The 21,835-nt window shown below is 44.3% G+C and overlaps 1 protein-coding gene across 3 annotated transcripts in view; it reads left to right on the top strand.

Moving 5' to 3' along the window:
- SGSM2 (small G protein signaling modulator 2) overlaps positions 1–21,835 on the top strand; it is a 511,886-nt gene that overhangs the window by 181,635 nt on the left and 308,416 nt on the right. For all 3 annotated transcript variants that reach the window (XM_075335301.1, XM_075335300.1, XM_075335299.1), the window contains exon 2: positions 17,143–17,218. In XM_075335301.1, the coding sequence (XP_075191416.1) occupies positions 17,143–17,218 (76 nt within the window). The remainder of the gene's footprint in view (positions 1–17,142; positions 17,219–21,835) is intronic.

The following is a 21,835-nucleotide window of genomic DNA, read 5'->3' as shown; positions in this document are numbered from 1 at the left end:
GGCTTTTATCTAGGTGTATATTGAGCATTTTGAATCCACGAATACTTCACAGAATTTGATAAGCTTAGGTTGCCATATTGAAAATTTTCATTTTTTTCACAAAAATGTTTCTTTAGCATCACATTTCTCACTTTTTCAAGAGGCAACAACAAAACGTGGACCCCACAGGTTGTTATCCAATTTCTTGTGAGCGCAGGGATACCCCATATGTGGCCAAAAACCTCTGTTTGGATATATGGGAGGGCTTGGAATGGAAAAGTTGAAATAAATTGCGCGCACCATGTCACATTAGCAGGGCCTCTTGGGTACCTATACATTAGAAACCCCCCACAAGTGACTCCATTTTGGAAACTGGACCCCTCAAGGATTTTATTCAGGAGTATAGTAAGCATTTTGAATCCACAGGTACTTCACAAAAATGTTGCTGTAGCAACAAATTTCTCTCTTTTAGGCTATGTGGCCATGATCCAGCGCCACGGCGTCCAGTACACAGTGTCAGCCTTCCTGCAGAGATGTGAGTGTTGTCCACGGGAGAACGCAGCTGCCCATGCCCACGATTTGGGTTCAGGCTGCTGTGGAGCTCTATGCTACCTGCAGAGCACACTCATCTCCGCAGCATAAATTGATATGCTGAGGCTCGGAAAGCTGCGCCACAGTTCGGTTTATGCTGTGGAGAAAAGAAGCACAGTGGGCACGGGATTTCTAAAAATCCTTCAACTGTGCTTCTACTGCACAACGCAGCGTTATGGACGCAGGGAAAACACTCTGCGCCCAAAACGCTGCAAACCCTGATTGTGGGCACATAGCCTAAAATGCTACAATGGATGAATGGATAGATGTCAAACATATATAACGTCCCACCCCCCTGCATATTCTAAGCTGGCACCCTTTAGTGCCTTTCATGTGGCACTAAAGGGTGCCTAGCCTTGTATTTAGCCCAAAAAGAAAAAAAAAATAATTAAAATAAATGACGTGGGGTCCCCACTATTTTTGATAGCCAGCTAGGGTAAAGCAGACAGCTGTAGCCTGCAAACCACAGCTGACAGCTTCACCTTGGCTGGTGATCAATTTGGAGGGCTCCCCAAGCTGTTTTTTTTTTTTTTATTTTTTATAAATAAATAATTAAAAAAACAAAACAAACGTAGGGTCCCCCCAAATTAGATCACCAGTCAAGGTGAAGCTGACAGCTGGGGTCTGGTATTCTCAGGGTGGGAAGAGCCATGGTTATTGGACTCTTCCCAGCCTAAAAATAGCAGGCCGCAGCCGCCCCAGAAGTGGCGCATCCATTAGATGCACCAATTCTGGCGCTTCGCCCCAGCTCATCCCGCGCCCTGGTGTGTTGGCAAACGGGGTAATAAATGGGGTTGATACCAGGTGTGTAATGTCACCTGGCATCAAGCCCAGCAATTAGTTATGTCACGGCGTCTATCAGATACCCGACATAACTAATTGACAGTAATAAAAAAAAAAATTGACAACAAAAAAATTTATTTGAAAAAACACTCCCCAAAACATTCCCTGATTGACCAATTTATTGAAAAGAAAAGAAAAAAAAAATCCGCTGTAATCCATTTGGACGTCCCACGTCGACTCTGGACCTTCTAGAATATGGGGGACACGTTCAGGGAACGTATTCCCCATTTTCTAGTATTGCAGACCCTCCGTTTGAGGAGAGTGGGTGCAAAGAATCTGCACCCACCCTCCCTGGGTCACAGCTGCAGTGTGCCGAGCAGCAGCAGCAGCAGCCAGTGTCTCACAACACAGGAAGCTGTCAGCTGCTCGGCACATGTGACCGCACTCACCGGCGTCTGCTGTGAAGGAGGAGGGGGCCGCGGGGAATCAGCACTCCGACAGGTATGTATGACACCGGGGAACACCGGGGGGGATCCGGCAGGGCCTAGGGAGCAGGTTTCTGTCGCATGTGTTATGGCACATACGACAGAAACCATAAGAAAAGTGTAAATGCGGCCGGCGCGCTGCTGTGCTCGCCGGTGCGTGTGGCCATCTTGGATTTTCGGGAGGGGGTTGGGGGTCGGAGGGGGCACTTTGGGGATACCGAGGGGACCCGAAAGGACCAGGGGATGAGATTTATCTCCCATCTGACATGTTTGTTTATGCCAGATGGGAGATAAATGATTTTTTACCGGCGCGGTCATTTACTGTAACCTGATCATCGGTATACGGTGTATACCGGTCATCAGGTGAGCGGGGACTGGAAAAACCGACCAGAATCATGATCTCCAGGGTCTCAGCTACCCCCGGCAGCTGAGCCCCCGGAAATTTTCTGACTCTGGGGGGCGCTAGACCCTTTTTTCCGACTGCCGTTAAAAAGCGGCGGATCGGAAGAAGTACCCTAATTTGTCGCCGTTAAAAGGCGTATCGGCGGTCGTTAAGGGGTTAGATGTTAGTGAGCTTGACTAAGCACTGATGGATGCAGTAGATGGCAGATATATTATGTAAAATGTTTTAAATGGAAAAGAATAGAAAATTATTTTGGAGATTTAGGGTGAGTGTGATCACTGCCGTATTATGACTGTTTTCTACTTTGAAGATATCGTCAGAAAAATAATTTTATGTGTTAAATGGTCATACAATGCTGTTATTTCTTTCTGTTGTTGCTGAAAATCATTTATCATGGAAGGTCTTCAGCAGGCTGGTTCAGTGATTAGCGCCGTCGCTAATGTACCAAGCGCATGAAGGAAGGGGGCGCCGGGCCACTCGGGCGCAGTACTCCCTTGTCAACAGTCCTTGTTTGTGTGTGCTTCTCTGTGTAGGGTGCATGGCATTTACTTGCTTCTGAAGGACACTAGCCATCTCCCTGTCCACACTTTCAGGGTCTGCCGGAAGGAGTAAACACCACACCAGGATCTCTTTAACACAACAGTCTTTACTTTTAGTTATTGGTTGCATAGTAGACAGTTGTTCAATGTTCTTCCTCTCTGACTGGGGTATTCCTTCCCTCTAGGACTCCCACTATGGTGCGCAGGGGTAGCTTCACCATTCCCAGGTTACCACTTGAGCAGCAGAAACCTCTCTTCTCTCTGTCAACACCCTCAAAGTGGTTCCCTTGGGTCTCTGGAATCCCAGGATCGTCCAATATTCCCCGATCCAACTCCCCTACATATCACGCTCTGGTAGCTTTCACCAAATACTGCCAAGATCAGTCTTATGCTTCAGTTTCTTCAGGATTGGGATCAGGTTTTCAGGACCAACCAAGCCACTTGGGCCCTTCTCTTGCTAGGCAGAAACTTAACTTAACTCCTATCCCTCTTTTAACTAGGAAGTCTCTCACTCAAGACTAGTCCCCCACCTAGACCTAAATGTCACGGGTGACAGACAGTCCTGTGGTGTGAAGGTCACGGTATTTGGCTGCGCAAACTGCTCCCTGACCTATTATTCCTGCTTGGTGTATTTGTTTTCATATGTATCTCCTCTACTTGGTTTTCATCCCTTTCTCTTTAGGACCCAGCAGAGTTTCATGCCCTTTCTGCAGTTTTTCATCAGCACTTCCTTTGGTGTCTTTATTTACCCTCATTTCCACTTACTCTGTGATGGTGATAGGTTTAACCCCTTCACGACCCTGGACGGATCTATCCGTCCAGGATCGTGTCCCGTTAAGCCCCGCCCCCTGCCGCGGGCACACATATCAGCTGTTTTCAACAGCTGACATGTGTGCCTGCTAGCCGCGGGTGGAATCGCTTCCACCCGCGGCCATTAACCCCTTAAATCTTGCTGCCAAAGTCTGGCAGCAAGATTTAAATGCGCGCGGCCATGTTTGTTACTCACCGCCGCCCCCACCGGAAGTCACGTGTGTTATCACGTGACTATCGGTGGTTGCCATCGTAGCACAGGGTCATGTGATGACGCCTGCTGCTACGATGTTTCACTTTCATTTTCCCTCGGCCGAGAGCAGAGGGAAAACCAAAGTGACTGAATCTGCTGATTACAGCGGTATAGCTGTGATCAGCAGATAGCGATCAGCAATCGGATTGCTGATCGCTATAGCCCCCTAGGGGGACTAGTAAAATAAAAAAAAAAAGTAAAAAAAAAAGTTTTCAAAAATAAAAAAAAAACAAAAAACCTAAAAGTTCAAATCACCCCCCTTTTTCACCCATTAAAAATTAAAGGGTTAAAAAATAAATAAATATACACATATTTGGTATCGCCGCGTTCAGAAATGCCCGATCTATCAAAATATAAAATCAATTAATCTGATTGGTAAACGGCGTAGTCGCAAAAAAATTCCAAACGCCAAAATTACGTTTTTTGGTCGCCGCAAGTTTTACGCAAAATGCAATAACAGGCGATCAAAACGTAGCATCTGCGCAAAAATGGTACCATTATAAACGTCAGCTCGAGACGCAAAAAATAAGCCATCACTGAGCCATAGATCCTTAAAAATAAGAACGCTACGTGTTTCGGAAAATGGCGCAAAACGTGCGCCACTTTTATTGGACAAACTTGTGAATTTTTTTTAACCCCTTAGATACAAGTAAACCTATACATGTTTGGTGTCTACAAACTCGCACCGACCTGAGGCATCACATAGATACCTCAGTTTTACCATATAGTGAACACAGTGAATAAAATATCCCAAAAACTATTGTACGATCACACTTTTTTTGCAATTTTTCCGCACTTGGAATTTTTTTGCCGTTTTCCAGTACACTATATGGTAAAACTTATGGTTTCATTTAAAAGTACAACTCGTCCCGCAAAAAACAAGCCCTCATATGGCAAGATTGATGGAAAAATAAAAATATTACGCCTCTCAGAAGAAGGGGAGCAAAAAACAAAAACGCAAAAACGGAAAGTGCCCGGGGGCTGAAGGGGTTAATACCCTTAACAAATCTTCAGTGTAAGCAGTCCACTTGCATACATCTAGAGAAACTTTGTTGTTTTTGCCTCTTCCTGAGTCATCTGGAGATAAGTTATTTGTTTACTTTCCCCCAGTTTGTCCTCCATATGTCTTTAGATGTTAGTGAGGTTGACTAAGCACTCATCCCATCTGCTCCCTACCTAGGGAGGGCCTACTTCAGGATCATGCAGGGTCAGGTATAGGTGCGAAACTTATCGAGGGTAGGCAGGGCTCAACGGTAGGCTTGGTCAGGGGTCACCAGCTCCCCATTCCCTAGACACAGGGTTTTCTTTCACTTTCAGCATTCATTCAGTACTTCCCAATACCTAGCGTGACACTAACATTCACTGTTTTTATTACTAAGAAAGTCCATCTACATAACATTGTTATACTTTACATTGCTTCCTATAAATTACATCCTAAACCTTTACCGCACACTATATCCTACTTAACATTCCCCACTCTCCTAGCTGACTAATACACTTCACTACGCATTGTTAACACATTTACTTTACATAATAATACACTTTACATTGCAGGGGGCTCTGCCACTCTCATGCAAACATGCAAGAGTCCCAAAGCTCAACAAATACCATTAATGGGTGACATAAGGACAATTATAGTAGAAGACATGACAGAACCACTCGATAGTCTCTGCTCATCTCTGTTTTATTATAAATCATATCTGTATATTCAAAAAAGTAGAGCTTACATTTGTTCTTAAATTTGGGTGGTCTAATTAAATAAATGTGTTCCTCTCTTCATTGTAAACTTCTGTAATATCTCTACATGGTTATAAAAATAACTGTGCTGAAAGATAAAAGAATGTTGTTAGAAGAAGGTAATTAATTGTGACATTTATTGGTCAGAAAATATAAAGTGGATAACCCCTTTAATTCAATCTTCTTACTGAATTGGGAATTGATTGGGTAAGAACTTGTCAGCAATTTTAATTGTCAGGTACTCTTCTAATCAGTGCTGCAGCTCTGCCTTAGGCTGGTTTCATACATTTGTGAAAAATAGACCTTACTCAGATCCAGGACCATAGCGATTGTGGTTGCAGGGTTCGTGACCAGGGTGGGGGGCCTGCCGACCCCAATGCCTTCTTCAGCTATATGTGCTCGCAAGGATTCCTGCACCGTAGTACATACTGCCAGCCAAAAAGTGTCAGGCAGCTGACGTCAGCATTCCCATGACTGAGGGCGTATGACAGTGACATCATGTGTTACTATAGCATGAACATCAATGTCAGCTGCCCGCCACTCTGTGCTGGCTACAGAAGAGAACGCTACGCACACACCCGTACTGAATGTAATCCCAAACCATGATCTTTCTACCACCAAATTTAACTGTTTTCTGGGTGTATTTTGGAACCATACGGGCTCCAGTAGGTCTCCTGCAGTATTTGCAGCGGCTGTGGTGTAATTCAACTGAAGATTCATCAGAGAAATCCACCTTCTGCCACTTTTCCAGTGTCCATCTGTTTAGCAGGCTGTGGGACCTGGCAAATGCCAAATGTTTTTTTTTTATTGCCTTTTGTTTAGTGCTGGCTTGTGGGCATTGATTCGACCTTGCAGGCCATTTCGAGACAGAATCCTACAAACTGTTCTATTTGACACAGGGACTTGAGGTGACCAGGCCTGTTGGAGCTCTGCTGCAGTGGAAGAGGGGCTTGCTTTGGATTTTCTAACCAACAAACGTTCCTCCTGAGCAGTAGTCTTGCGGGGTCTGCCGGACCTGGGCTTGTCAAAAACATCTCCATTCTCTTCAAATCTTTTTTTAATTCTTTGTACTTGATGCTGAGACACATTAAAGGTGCCAGGCACCTCTGCAGTGGATCTGGTCTTCAGCCTCTTGATAATCAAGGCTTTGGTCGCAGGGTGGATTTTTGGCATGTTGTCAGAGGTCAAGTTGCAGTTCAAGTGAAGGTCTGGGGTGCTGGGTTTCTTTTTATACACACCCACTAATTAAGCGATCATTTAGTGAGCACAGGTGTAAACTAGGATTGGGTGTATTATATGACAAGGCGACAAAACTGTTGTCTTGCCAAAATCTGACCTTTCTGTGTTCATTAAATGATCAATATTTCAGCTTTGCAGCAACTTTATTTTCATGGCCTAAACCAAATTTGGAAGGGTTTCAGCTTTCAAAAGAGTAATTTATAAAACCAATGGATGAGTTTAAAGTCAGGTTATAGGCTTTTATTTATATAACATGGATAAGCGACAGAACTTCTGTCAGGGAGTTTATATACCAGGATAGGGGCATATATACAAGGAAGGGCACCTATTTACCAGGATGTGGTCATATATACTGGGATGGGGACATATATGCCAGGATGGGAACATCTATTCCACGATGGAGACATATATACCAAGATGGGGACATATATACCGGAAAGGGCTCCTTTTTACCAGGATCGAGTCATATATACTAGGATGGGGACATATGTACCAGGAGGGGCCAGGATGGGGAGATATATATATATAGCTTAGAAAGATATATACTAGTATGGATCCAGGATGATTACATATCTACCAGGATGGGGACTTATATACCAGTATGGGGCCTGAATAAGGACATATATACCAAAATGGGGACACATATACCAGGATGGGGTGCACATATACCAGAATGGGAATATATATACCATGATCGGAAAATGTACCAGTATGGGGCCTGAATAAGGACATATATACCAAAATGGGGACACATATACCAGGATGGGGTGCACATATACCAGAATGGGAATATATATACCATGATCGGAAAATGTATACCAGGATGGGGGAGATATACAACAGAATGGGGGACATATTTACCAGGATGGGGGACATATACACTAGGATGGGGTGTTATATTTGCCAGGAAAGAGCCTAGGATAAGGTACATTAGAACAGGATGGGAGACCTTACTACATAATGGGGGAGGACAACTCCTATGTCTTTATAGAATTTAGAACGCTACATGTGGGGTAGGACTCTAGATCAGTATACCTAGCCTAACCGCGGGGTCTCCTGACCTGAGCTAAATACTTTATGTATGCCTATGAAGCCGTTAGCTCATGTCAGAAAACTTGGTATTTGGGCTGGGCATTCCTCTCCGGTTCGGTCAATGTTTCACTGACAGATCTGCACAATAGTAGCAGATATGTTACTACTCCCTCATAACAATGACAACCATAGACGTTCAAAATTGTCAGCTACAGATCCTCATAAAAAAAATCGACAGTCCCCAGAACAGCGTCAACTACAGTCTGCTAATAATAGTGACAGCCAGAAGCTGCCAGTCACAGTGACTGCCACCATCTGCCAGTAGCAATAGTAGCAGGATTCCCACGATCTCCCAAGTGTAGTATCAGCGGGGTCTCATTTTTCCACTTGTAACAGTAGAGAACTCCCTACTTACAATAGAAGAATGGTCCCAGCTTGCCATTTCCCCAGTGTAGTATCACTGGGGTCCCACCATGTCCACAAGTACGGTATTAGTGGTAACAGTATGGAGTTTTTCCACGTTTGCCTTAGTAGAAGCAGCATAGTTCCATATTCAGATCAAGAGAATACCTTGAGGATAAAGGTCCTGGGTTTAGCCAGCGCAGCAGCGCTGTGGCTGGTGATATGGTGTAACCTCTACCAAGTGCTATTAACCCACTCAAATTTCCATCTCCCAGGCACCCATCTTGAAGCGACTCTTGACTAAGACCCAGGCGGGGTAGAAACGTCGGAATGACTTCACAGTCGCCTCAATAAATTTGGAAAACTTTTTGCATCACAATCTATGAGTGCAGTGAATTTATTTATTATCTTAGTTCCATATTCATACATACACACGAGTCTGACAACTGGTAATTGTCTTTCTATATCTTCATATCTTCATTAGCATTCAGTTAAGTCCTATACAATTTTTTTTCTGTGTCGTCCCCACCTCTTCTTTTTTTTTTTCTTTTGTGGAACACAAGAGATGACAGGTCTATGATCTCATATGATTGTATGACCATAAGGACATAAGGAGCCGTATGGGATTGATTTCATTCCATTGCTCACCAAGCGAGGATATTCTGACTCCGTGCGATAGCTGCTATCACAACTAGAGGGCTTCCCTCCTTAATAACGGTGTCAGGTTGTAAATTGATTATTTCCATGGTTACCAGGAAACCTAATTGGTTAATGAGTGTGCCTGCATGCCTGTCAGGGGAGGGAGTTAAGATAGAAAATCAATCTATGATTTCTGTATTGACTCCTGGGAATTTATATTTAATATATGATACTACCCAGACATCTGTCATCAGCCATTAGATGGGCTAACACTTTTTACAACATTGTATTTGACTTTGCATTCAATCCTATGAATCTGACATGTACAAATGAAACCTGCTATTTCTATGTACAGTATTCATTTCAGATCACAGCTTATAAGAAATAATGCAAAAAAAAAAAAAATCCTAGTTTAACATGTTAGTATTTTGTCATGAGGCACATCTAAACAGGTGCAGAAATGAGATCCTCAAAAAGAACTACCATATTTTTTTGGTTTACAAGACACCCTGGATTATAAAACGCACGCCAAATTTAGAGGGAAAAAAAGGCAACAAAAAAGGGGGTCCGTCTTACAATCCGGTGGTCTCTTACTGGAGGGGTGGGGCTCACAGCAGTGGTGCAGCGGACTCATAAGAGGCAGGGGCGGTGGTGGAGCAGGTCGATGCTGCTGGCGGTGCAGGAGGCAGGTGTCCCAGATGTTGTGAGGTAGGCAACTTCCAGAAACTGTCAGCAGGCACGGGCTTCAAAGAAATGGAGCCTGGAGTCGGCGCATGCACAGATTGAGTTATTAGCTAAATGAAAAGCCGAGATCTCATCTACACAAGTGCCACCTCTGAGCACCATTTTCCTTAAGTCTGCTGCTGGGAGATCAATGGGCCAGAGGCGGCACGTGTGTAGATGAGATCCTGAGCCGAGAGCTCCATCTGCGCATGCCAATTATTTAAACCCCGCACCACCGACATTTTCAGGATGCCCCTACTGCAGAACCCGCCACACAGGCCCCTGCACAGCCCGCCGCATCGGTCCCAGCACAGCCTGCTGTACAGACCCCAGCACAGCCCGCCGCACAGGCCCCAGCACAACCCGACGCCCAGGACCCAGCACAGCCCGCTGCCCCGGCCCCAGCACAGCCTGCTGTACAGGCCCCAGCACAGCCCGCCGCACAGGCCCCAGCACAACCCACCGCCCAGGCACCAGCACAGCCCGCCGCACATGCCCTAGCACAGCCCACTGCCCAGGCCCCATCACAGCCTGCCGCACAAGCTCCAGCACAGCCCGCCGCACAGGCTCCAGCACAGCCCACCACACAGACCCCAGCACAGCCCGCCGCACAGGCTCCAGCACAGCTGCCACACAGGCCCTAGCACAGCCCGCCGCACAGGCCCCAGCACAACCCACCGCACAGGCCCTAGCTCAGCCCACCACACAGTCCCTAGCACAGCCCACCACACAGACCCCAGCACAGACCGCCGTACAGGCCCCAGCACAGCCCGCTGCACAACCCACCGCACAGGCCCCAGCACAGCCCACCGCCCAGTACCCAGCACAGCCGGTTGCATAGGCCCCAGCACAGGCTCTAGCACAGCCTACCACACAGGCCCCAGCACAGCCCGCCGTACAGGCCCCAGCACAGCCCGCTGCACAGGCCCCAGGACTGCCCACCACACAGGCCCAGCACAGCACCTCCCTCCTGCGACCCCTCTCAACCGCCTACCAGTAAGGCTGCTTTCACACATCAGTTTTTTGCCATCAGACACAATCCGGCAGAAACATGAAAAAATGCGTTTTTTCCCCCCATAGACTTCTATTAGCGCCGGATTGCGCCGGTTGGTCTTGCGTTCCATCCGGTTTTCACTGGATCCGGCAAAATTTGCTTGTCTGGCGGCCGGATGTAACGTTGAGGTGAACGTTTTTTGTCTCCGGCGAAAAACCGTATCGCGCTGGATCCGGCGACGTCCGGCGTGTTTTATAATGGCGTAATACGGCAAAAAATGCATTACAGCCGGCGGATCCGTTTTTTTTAACTAAGCATGCTCAGTATCAAAACGGATCCGTCAAAAAACAGAAGAAACGGATGGAAAAAACTGAGGCGACTGATCAGTTTTTTCGCCGGATCCATCACATCACTTTTTTCGCCGGATCATGCCTGATGGAAAAAACTGATGTGTGAAAGCAGCCTAAGGTACATTTATATTATAAAACGCAACCCTCATTTTCCTCCCAATTTTTTGGGAGGAAAAATGCATCTTATAATCTGAAATATACGGTAAGTGGTCAGTTAAAAAAATGGATAAATCAATAATTCAAGCAAATATAATAAACCTAGCATAACATCTATAGAGAAAATATGCTTTCTTCACTTATAACCCACTTCTCCTTTTCACCTCTTGAATTGTTAATTTTTTACAGGTAATATCAGCCTTGATCAAATCCAGAAGGATTGCATGTTCACTGAGGGATCATATTATAGCTGCCTATTGAAGTTCATAGAGAGGAGCTTGGGGTTGGAGGAAGGAGCAGAGAGAGATTGGTAGTTTTTTCTCACCCCAGAGCTGGATTCACAGATACACTGCTTAGTATTGATATATAATGTCTTCTATGCTGCTGATTATTTTTAACATTTGCTAAATAGAGACAGGAGAGCAGGAATCCCTCATGACTCTGTCTGTGTACTATGGATGATATCATGGCAGCTTGTATCTACCCACTAGCTCAGAGACAACTGAATATTTGAGATAGTGCCTGAAGGTGGGAACTGGTAAAAATGCAGCATACAAGGCTCAAAGCAATACACACAATACTGCAAGTCTAGATGTATTAGACACGCGGGATGTATCCTACCAGAGACTTTCCTCTACGTGGCATTGCGGAGAGGGCTCCTGACAGCTAGCATCATCAGCCCATCCAACTCCTATGAGTGAGGTTCACATTGTACGGTCCCCCTCAAACTCTGTTTTGTTCTGTATGGTGGGCTGTCATTCATCATAGCCATCTTAGAGATATTTATTTTTTACATTTACAAGTAAATAATTTACTTTGAAGTTAATTTCAGTATTTATTTTGGTCTACCACCCTTTTGATCACATGCTACAGATAATGTCAGATTTGAGTGTTGCTTACCAAAGGAGAAAGGCGTAATTTGTTAATTATAAATAAACTAATCAGCCTCTTTAAAGCTGAATATATAAAAGCGGAAATAAAATGTGTCTGTTCTCCAAGGTCATCCAGTTCACTTCTGATGTCACAACGATGACTACTGTAATTACGCTGAATGGCATGTCAGAAAATTAAATTATACAGTATATTGAGTTTGTTTCCTGTTATTTTTGGATCTAAAGAATATGTCACGTTCCTTTAGTTGATAATTAGCATAGAACATTTCTATAGTCAGGATATTTTCCTTCATAGTATTCACTAGAAAGAACTGTTAAGATTATAGCCATACAAACACTTATTATAAACCTCTAGATAATAAACCTATATAAATAGTGATATCACAAGAACTATTAACCCCTTCAGCCCCCGGGCACTTTCCGTTTTTGCGTTTTTGTTTTTTACTCCCCTTCTTTCGAGAGCCGTAACTTTTTTATTTTTCTGTCAATCTTGGCATATGAGGGCTTGTTTTTTGTGGGACGAGTTTTACTTTTAAATTAAACCATAAGTTTTACTATATAGTGTACTGGAAACAGCAAAAAAAATCCAAGTGTGGAAAAACAGCAAAAAAAGTGTAATTGCACAATAGTTTTTGGGATGTTTTATTCACCGCGTTCACTATATGGTACAACTGATGTGTCACTGTGATGCCTGAGGTCGGTGCGAGTTTGTAGACACCAAATATGTATAGGTTTACTTGTATCTAAGGGGTTAAAATGTTTTCACAAGCTTGTCCAATAAAAGTGGCTAACGTTTTGGACCATTTTCCGAAACCCGTAGTATTCTCATTTTTTGGGATCTATGGCTCAGTGACGGCTTAGTTTTTGCATCTCGAGCTGACATTTTTAATGGTACCATTTTTGCGTAGATGCTACGTCTTGAACGTCTGTTATTGCATTTTGCGTAAAACTTGCGTCGACCAAAAAACGGAATTTTGGCGTTTGGAAATTTTTTGCCGCTACGCCGTTTACCAATCAGATTAATTGATTTTATATTTTGATAGATCGGGCATTTCTGAACGCGGCGATACCAAATATGTGTATATTTTTTATTTTTTTAACCCTTTAATTTTCAATGGGGTGAAAGGGGGGTGATTTGAACTTTTAGGTTTTTTGTTTTTTTTTATTTTTTCAAACTTTTTTTTTTTTTACTTTACTAATCTCCCTAGGGGGCTATAGCGATCAGCGATGCGATCGCTCTGCCCTATCTGCTGATCACAGCTACACAGCTGTAAACAGCAGATATGTTTACTTTCTGATTCACTCGGCTCCGGGCCGAGTGAAACTGAAGGTGACTCATGATAGCTACAGGCATCATCACATGAACCTGTGTTACCATGGCAACCACCGAAAGTCACGTGATCAAGCACGTGACTTCCAGTGGGGGCAGCGGTAAGTGAAAATAATGGTCGCACGCATATACATCTCGCTGCCAGACTTTAGCAGCGAGATGTAAGGGGTTAAATGTTGCGGGTGGAATGCGATTCCACTTGTAACATGCAGACACACATGTCAGCTGTTGAAAACAGCTGATATGTGCGCGGATCGCACCGACCTGCCCACGGAACGGGGCGGGGATTAACCTCACACGATCCATGACAGATAGATCCGTCATGAGTCGTGAAAGGGTTAATTCACAGACAAACCCAGATCTGCTACATTCTACATCTATTTTCTTCATAGCGTCATATAAATATATTCATTTTGGTATTTGAAAGGGGTTGTCCACTACAATTGTCACGGCTCCGCTGTGCGGAGGATTTTGCATTTGAAAATGCTCTGCTATGTGTCTTATACACTTGCTGACAGGTTGTCTTTCAGCACTAGGGTCCACGCTGGTTTTGGTAGGTGCCTTCACAGATGCGCCTTGTTTCTAGTGATTGCTCGGTTTCTTTACTGGGCTTGCTCTGTCTAAACTTACTTCCTGTTTGCTCAGTGTGCTCTTGATACATTACCTGCTGGCTTATGTGACTACCCTTCTAGTCATACTGCTCGTAGTGTCTAGCATCACAACTTTATTATTGATGGGCTATCCATGTTGGAGGCTGTCAATATCTGGGGCAGCTAATGAGAAAAGACTGTCTGGAACACCAATGTGTGTGAACTAGGTGCTAGCTTAAAAAACACATAACTATAGTAAAGTGAAAAATCTGCACACTAAACACTATATGATAAGGAAATATGGGTAAAGTATAACCGCTATAGGAATATTAGAACAATGAAAAATACATTTGGCTAACTGGAAAAAATGGAAAACATAAAAAATGAAAATTGCATAACTGCTAAGGATATTTGAAATAGAAGAGATATTTAGCAAATGTATTGATCAATGCAATTGTGCCCGAATACCACAACAAGGTAATCTCTTATTATTTGTGAACCTAACCGTAAATGCCTCTCTATGTGCGACTAAAAATCTGCAGGTCTGTGCAGATAGGCTCCTGGCTATATAGAGTGGTGAACAGAGCATAGGAGATGGGCAGGGTTCTTAGACAGAAATAACGCAATACTAATGAGAAAAGACTGTTTGGAACACCAATGTGTGTGAACTAGGTGCTAGCTTAAAAAACATATTTAGTATCTGGGGCTGCGTCACTCGGCACCCCTGCCAATCAACTATTACTGACACCGGCCACAAGTTCTCCGGTGCTGCTGAATGAATAGGGGATGGATCAAATAAATAGGGGGTGGATCTGCAGTACACGGCCATTATAGTTTTCACAGAGCTGATGTGTTCCGGCAGCATACGAGAACTTCTAGCTGGTGCCAGTAACAGCTCTTTGGCTAGGTGCTGTTGTATTGTAGAGTGGCATGGGACAGTAGTCGTGGGCGAGAATTGACTCTGGACACCCCAGCACGCTACATGAAATGCCTGTACCTGGCTGGGTGTGTGGAATTGTGTCACATGGGCTGGGAACCCCTGCAGGCTGCATACTGCTGCTGACATCGGGTGGCCAAGACCGGATCACAACTCACACTCACAAGGAGACCGACAGTTCACTTTAAACAACAATTCTTTACTGTTCATTCTCTGTCACAACTTTATGCTCTAGATCCATATTACAGTTTTGTATAGCATTATCAGGCACAGTTTAAAGTTCCCACTGGATTGTTTCAGATCTAACTGGTCCTGTGAGTTACAGTGCACCCCAGTCCAGTATTACAGCACACCTCTCTTCCAGCTGTCCCACGTCCAGTCTCCTTAAAGGTCCCATCATGACCGAAGTAAAGCTTTGCACTCCTGCATGCTTAGAGGGAAATGGCTTGGCTAGTCAGCTACATTCACACACCAGTTAAGGTTAACCCGGTATCCTGACAGATAAGGGGTCTCACCACTAAAGGCCCCGTCACACTAAGCAACATCGCTAGCAACATCGCAACTAACGAACAACTTTTGTGACGTTGCTAGCGATGTTGCTGTGTGTGACATCCAGCAACAACCTGGCCCCTGCTGTGAGGTCGTTGGTTGTTGCTGAATGTCCTGGGCCATTTATTAGTTGTTGCTGTCCCGCTGTGAAGCACAGATCGCTGTGTGTGACAGCGAGACAGCAACAACTAAATGTGCAGGCAGCAGGAGCCGGCTTCTGCGGACACTGGTAACCACAGTAAACATCGGGTAACCAAGAAGCCCTGTCCTTGGTTACCCGATATTTACCTTTGTTACCAGCCTCCGCCGCTCTCACTGTCAGTGCCGGCTCCTGCTCTGTGCACATGTAGCTGCAGGACACATCGGGTTAATTAACCCGATGTGTGCTGTAGCTAGGAGAGCAAGGAGCCAGCGCTAAGCATTGTGCGCTGCTCCCTGCTCTGTGCACATGTAGCTGCAGCACACATCGGGTAATTAACCCGATGTGTGCTGTAACTAGGAGAGCAGGGAGCCAGCGCTAAGCAGTGTGCGCTGCTCCCTGCTCTGTGCACATTTAGCTGCAGCACACATCAGGTAATTAACCCGATGTGTGCTGTAACTAGGAGAGCAGGGAGCCAGCGCTCAGTGTGCGCTGCTCCCTGCTCTCTGCACGTGTAGCTCCGTGCGCTGGTAACCAAGATAAATATCGGGTTGGTTACCCGATATTTACCTTAGTTACCAAGCGCAGCATCTTCCACGCGGCGCCTGGGGCTGGTCACTGGTTGCTGGTGAGCTCACCAGCAACTCGTGTAGCCACGCTCCAGCGATCCCTGCCAGGTCAGGTTGCTGGTGGGATCGCTGGAGCGTCGCAGTGTGACATCTCACCAGCAACCTCCTAGCAACTTACCAGCGATCCCTATCGTTGTTGGGATCGCTGGTAAGTTGCTTAGTGTGACTGGACCTTAAGAGTCCTGTCCTCTGGCTCCTATTGTCTGTGATTACTCCTTTCGAGGATCGGTCTCTCATTTCACTCTCCATGTCTCTGCCAACACTCGAGGTTTACGCTATCTCTCCTTCCGTCTCCTCTCCTTTGGTGCCACAAACTGTATGCGACCTTCACGGCTGACTGACTATACGTTCGTCACTTTCGCTCACTTGGTCTTCACTGACTCATCCAGAATGAACCGGCACCTTCCTGGCTTCCCAGCTTTGAGCATTGTGATCAATAGCGATAACCACCACCCTCCACACCGACTGACAGCTGGCAAAGCATTAGAGCCGGCTGTCAGTCAGTGCCAGGAGTGCGGTTACAGCTGCCACTCTCTATATCACACAGCGCTGATTGAGGCTACCCTATGACTGAAAGCCCGAGGCTGCTGGGAGAAATACATTTTATTTCTGAATGCCTGTGGGTCTCTCAGGGCAGCTTCAAAATGCTATTAGCCTGCAGATTAACTACATGTCTGAAGGTTAATAACATTTATTCATGTTAGGTTCCCTTTAAAGATACAGTATTAATTGAAAATATAAGTATGTTACTTAAAATTCATTTCTGTAATAAGAAGTCCATATTGCTGTCTACATTTCCATAACATCATATGAGCAGTCAGTTTTTCCATGTCTAGTTATGGTATCTAAGAACATCATGCGGATGCTATTTCTTTTTAGTTGGTGTATTCTAAAACCATAAAAATATAAATAAAGCTGTGTATCCTCGCCTCACGTATGGTCTGTGTTATGTCTTTGCAGGTGAAACAGATAATGGAAGAGGCTGTAACCAGGAAATTTGTTCATGAAGACAGCAGTCACATAATTGCGCTATGTGGTAAGGATTGAACAGCTTGGATGTCAACAATGCATTATCAATAGTTAGCTTCCCAAGGAATTGATATCCTGCTTGTTATTTAACCCTTGGATGTTACTGTGAGAAAATATAGAATTGCTTAATGTTGTGACTGTTTTTTATTCTTTATTCATCTCTTTTTATAAAAATGCAATATGTGATTCTCCAGGTTCTAGAACTGGAGATATCATCCTTTATATTGTTACATTAATCTGTTTCGTTTATATAAGTACATAACAATAGAAGAGAAAGAAGTAAATGATGAACATAAGCTTTCTGAGAAATGTACGGAACAATCTTGTGCATGAAATATATATCAGCTTCTTTCAGTTGTCAGACGAGTCATTAGTAGCTCCATATGAATCATGGTAAATATGTCCAACCAGAAGGCACAATCTAACACCAAGGAGGTATGGGGTGAAAAGCAAACTATTGGGATACAGATAATACAGGAAATGGAGAACATGACTAGGAAAGAATGAAGAGAGGAGAAAACAGAGTGATATAAAGTGGGAAGGGAGAAATGAGGGGCACTGGAGAATAAAGATTGGAGTAAGGAACGTTGGTTCCAATGATAGTTGGCCAAGTAGAAAAATGTGACCCTTCTTTAAAGGAGATCCAGGAGTGAGGTCTTCACATCTTTCCTGATCTTAAGACATAAATGACTCCATATGCTTGAAATGATCCATTTCCAGAATCCATTTGCCAGAGTCTTGGATTGATTGTGTGAGCAGCAGTAAGGAGCTGTCTAAGAAGCCATTACTTGAGAAAAGATATGGCTCCAGGAAATTGAAATAAGAGAGCAATCTGACAGGCATGTGACGGTCACCTGGAAGATGTCAAAAACGGCATGGTAAAAAGGTTGTAAGGCTGAGCATGTCCGCAAAGTACAAAGTATCATGACAACCTCTGTCTTGCAATGCCAGTATAGTGTTGATGCCTTTGGATAGATTTTATGAAGGATCTCTAGGTACCAGTGCATTTTCATCGGGATTTGTTTTTAATTCTTCATCTGGACTTTACATTTCTTGTGTTACAGTAAACATTTTTCTCCAATCCGTCTCAGGTATGCTGATATTTTCTTCATGTTTTTTTATGACCGTACAAACGCACGTGTTTGGTCATCCAACATATTCAATAATGGGCCTCATAGTGGACACACTGAATGTGTGGGGATGGCAAGTTGGAAGAGGATTGACTCAAGTCTGTGTGACAATTGGATGTCCCAAGGCCAAAGCTAACCAGAGAAACATTTTCAGCTAATTGTATTGAAACTATAAGAACGGCTACTCTGGGCAGGGCTGCTGAGTCACCAAGAATGACATAGCATAACATAATGTCGCTGGAGGCATTCAATACTACAATGATAGCTGTACCCACTGCAAAAGGAAATGCCAAGTTATCAAGCAAGAGGCCCATCAGAACAGTCAATTGAGACAGATCCCATCTTAATGGCAAACAAAACCCCTCATCCACGGCCCAAAACGTATCACTTTCATTAGAATTCTATCCCCTCTTTCAAGTACAAAACATCCCAACTTACCCAAGGACTAGGTACCATCCTCCATAACTGCTCCCCCCATTGGGTAGAGTGTCCGCCCTGGGATCTGTAACCTCACTTAGGTCTGTTCAGAAGTTATACCAATCAATTGATAGATGCAGAAAGGATGTCATAATTTGTAACTTAAGGGAACTCACAGAGAACAATTATTTAAGTAATACATAACATACACTATAAATGATGTGATATGAGAATTCATACCCTACTGTACAAAGTTCTATTGAGCTACCCTACAAAGCTCTGCTAATGGTTGTGATCCTTAAGTAGCCTTCACAAACAATTCTTCACACGACCTCTGCTGTCCCTGACCTCCTCCTGTAATGTAAGTCCCTTGCAGACCCTTTGATCATGGCTCTTCTCTAGAATGCCATTTTCTTTTCTTCCACCCCCAATTGCTGTGCTGATACATCGCCCACTCCACAAGGATAGCGCTGCTTTCTAATTCCCAGCCTCTATATTAGTACAGCTAGTAAGCTGCTATTGTTAGTTTTCATTCCGTTTACTTTTTCATTGTCTTTATGCTCTTATTCCTGATGTTTTATTATGTAAAGCAATAAACAATGATGATAATGGCTGATGCTGGGACTAGGCTCTCGGTAATTCAGCACCATGGACAACTCATAAGCTGTTGCTATTTATTGATCGATGCCCTTAACACATCTTCTAACTCATTTATGTTCTACTTTACACACGTACTTTTACGTCCAATGAATTTTGAAATATTGGTTTTGTGAAATTACAAATGAAGCTGGGTGGAGGATTGAATAACAAAAAAAATCTTCCTGCCTCTTCTGTCTCTCTGATCTGATTTTATAGGGGTCTAATAACTATAGTTTAGCCTTGTAGCTTATTAAGTTCTAAAAGTTCGATGCATATATTTTTTATTATTAAATTATGAATTTTTAGGTAATTTATGCTAGTGCTATATTGGGTAGATTAGTTAGGCAAAACAACTTTATAATACAGCAGAAATTAAAGGGGCCCTCACTAGCGACTCTTAAAGGGAACCTGTCAGGTGTAATATGCACCCAGGACCACAAGCAGTTCTGGGTGCATATTGCTAATCCCTGCCTAACAGTCCCTGTATACACTAGCATAGAAAAAGGGATCTTTAGAAAAAGTATTTCTAAAAATCCTTTATGATATGCTAATGAGCGCAGGGACTAGTCGCAGGGGTGTTAGTTCCTGTGCCCATTCCACCCTCTTAGCATGTTAGCACATCCATAGGGGCGTGCTTAAACTTAAACTGGCCCTCAGGTTAGGGGAACCCTGGCTGATCCTGATATCCAAAGATATGTTTGTAGGTTACGATGTTTGAGTCACCTTCCTAACCCTAGCTCCTGAACAACCCTAATCTAATGGCCACCCTTCCTCCACCCAGGAGAGGGCTGGGACAGGAGTGATTAATCCCCCAAAAGTAAACAGATCAGGGATAAACAAAAACTCAAACTCACAGCAATCACTTACAGGAGTAATAGACAATACATGATCAAGAGGAAACTAGAAGAAGGGAATACATGACCAGACAGCAAGAGAATTTCCACAGCACACCAGACAGCACACAGACGTTCACCAGCAACTGGATATATCAAAGCACAAGGACCAGGTTCGCATAAAGCTATCATCTGCATGAGAGACCAGGCTCCACCATCTTAAAAAGGGTTGTGGTGACTGTGATAAATCTCCTGCAACATGTGACCCAAGCAGTTATCCACAGGCTAGAAGAAATTAACTCCTGCAAGCCCAATTACTAACAAGAGTATAGTTGGCCAATGCTTGAGCTTGTCTGTGCAACACAAAAGCAGCATTGATTGGAGTGTCTGATTCTGCTGTGTGAACAGCGTCAGAAGTAGTCCTGACACTCAGCGAGCTTTAAAAGGGTTATCTGGCTTATTTTGACTTGTTTTTTTATTATTGCACTATGGGGCTACATTGGGGCAGGTAAATAGATAGTAACTACCTACCTGCCCTGCTGTCAGCCCCTCTCCCTCGGCTCAGAGCTGTTATGTGACTGCACCTACCTTGATTTTGCAGTTACCTGTGATGTCACGATGACTAGGCATGCGCTTATGCTGCCTTGTCGACGGGCATCACAGCCGACATTATGTAGCCACCCTGCTGGGCAGGTACATGGCGCTGGAGTCCCCGCCTCCCCTCCCCACATTCCATAGTGCAGGGGTCTCGCTGCTTGTATGCTGCATGCAGCTGGTGGCGTGCAGACAGTGGCCCCTTGCTGATCGCGGCCTGTGCAGGGGCCCGTACATATAATGTAGTAATGGTCAGTGCTGGGGCAGAATACTGACAGGGAATGTGTGTGCAGAGGACGGTGCTGGACAGTGAGGCCGGGCAGGGGGAGGGGCTGGACAGTGAGGCCGGGCGGTGCCAGCTCTGACTGTGAGATTCGGCATAGGAAGTTATCATGTTTGGTTGAGCTGCAGGTAAACAAGGAGCTGCAGAGAATAAAGGGATAATTCAAGAGGAACTAAAGTTCGAAAACAAAAAAAATGATGTAGGGGTGTTTTATATAACAATACAGCACAGATAAGCTTAAAAAATATTTTGAAGTTTATGTTGGACAACTCCTTTAAGCCAGACACTGTGTGACACTGTATGCACCATATAGAATTTGCACTAACCTACAATAAAAGCAAAGTAATGAATGAAACTCACAAATGTAGATTCTCTGTGCGATATTGGGCAGTGAATTTCATAGTCTAGTATTGAGGGGCATTATACATCAGAGGGGCAGAATTCCTATTAGTCTGTCTTTTGTGAGATTCATATTCACTTCATACTACAAGGGTTGAGAGGGTAGCAGATTCCTGAGTCAGAGTGACAGAAATGGAAGCACTACGTGGCGAGTGTATTGTCTTCTCTCTCTGATCTCTTCCGCTCGCTAATCCGTCTTTCATATCCTAATTAATATGACTCAGGCAGTGCTTTTAGCAGCACAGTACATTGTGTACCTGCATCTTAGCCTACACGACAAAGGTCTAATCAGCATGAAAAAAAGACACACAATGGTACTTCAGACGGGA

Source organism: Anomaloglossus baeobatrachus, chromosome 2 (assembly GCF_048569485.1).
Source record: "Anomaloglossus baeobatrachus isolate aAnoBae1 chromosome 2, aAnoBae1.hap1, whole genome shotgun sequence".
NCBI lineage: Eukaryota > Metazoa > Chordata > Amphibia > Anura > Aromobatidae > Anomaloglossus > Anomaloglossus baeobatrachus.
This window is presented reverse-complemented; position numbering and strand designations above follow the sequence as displayed.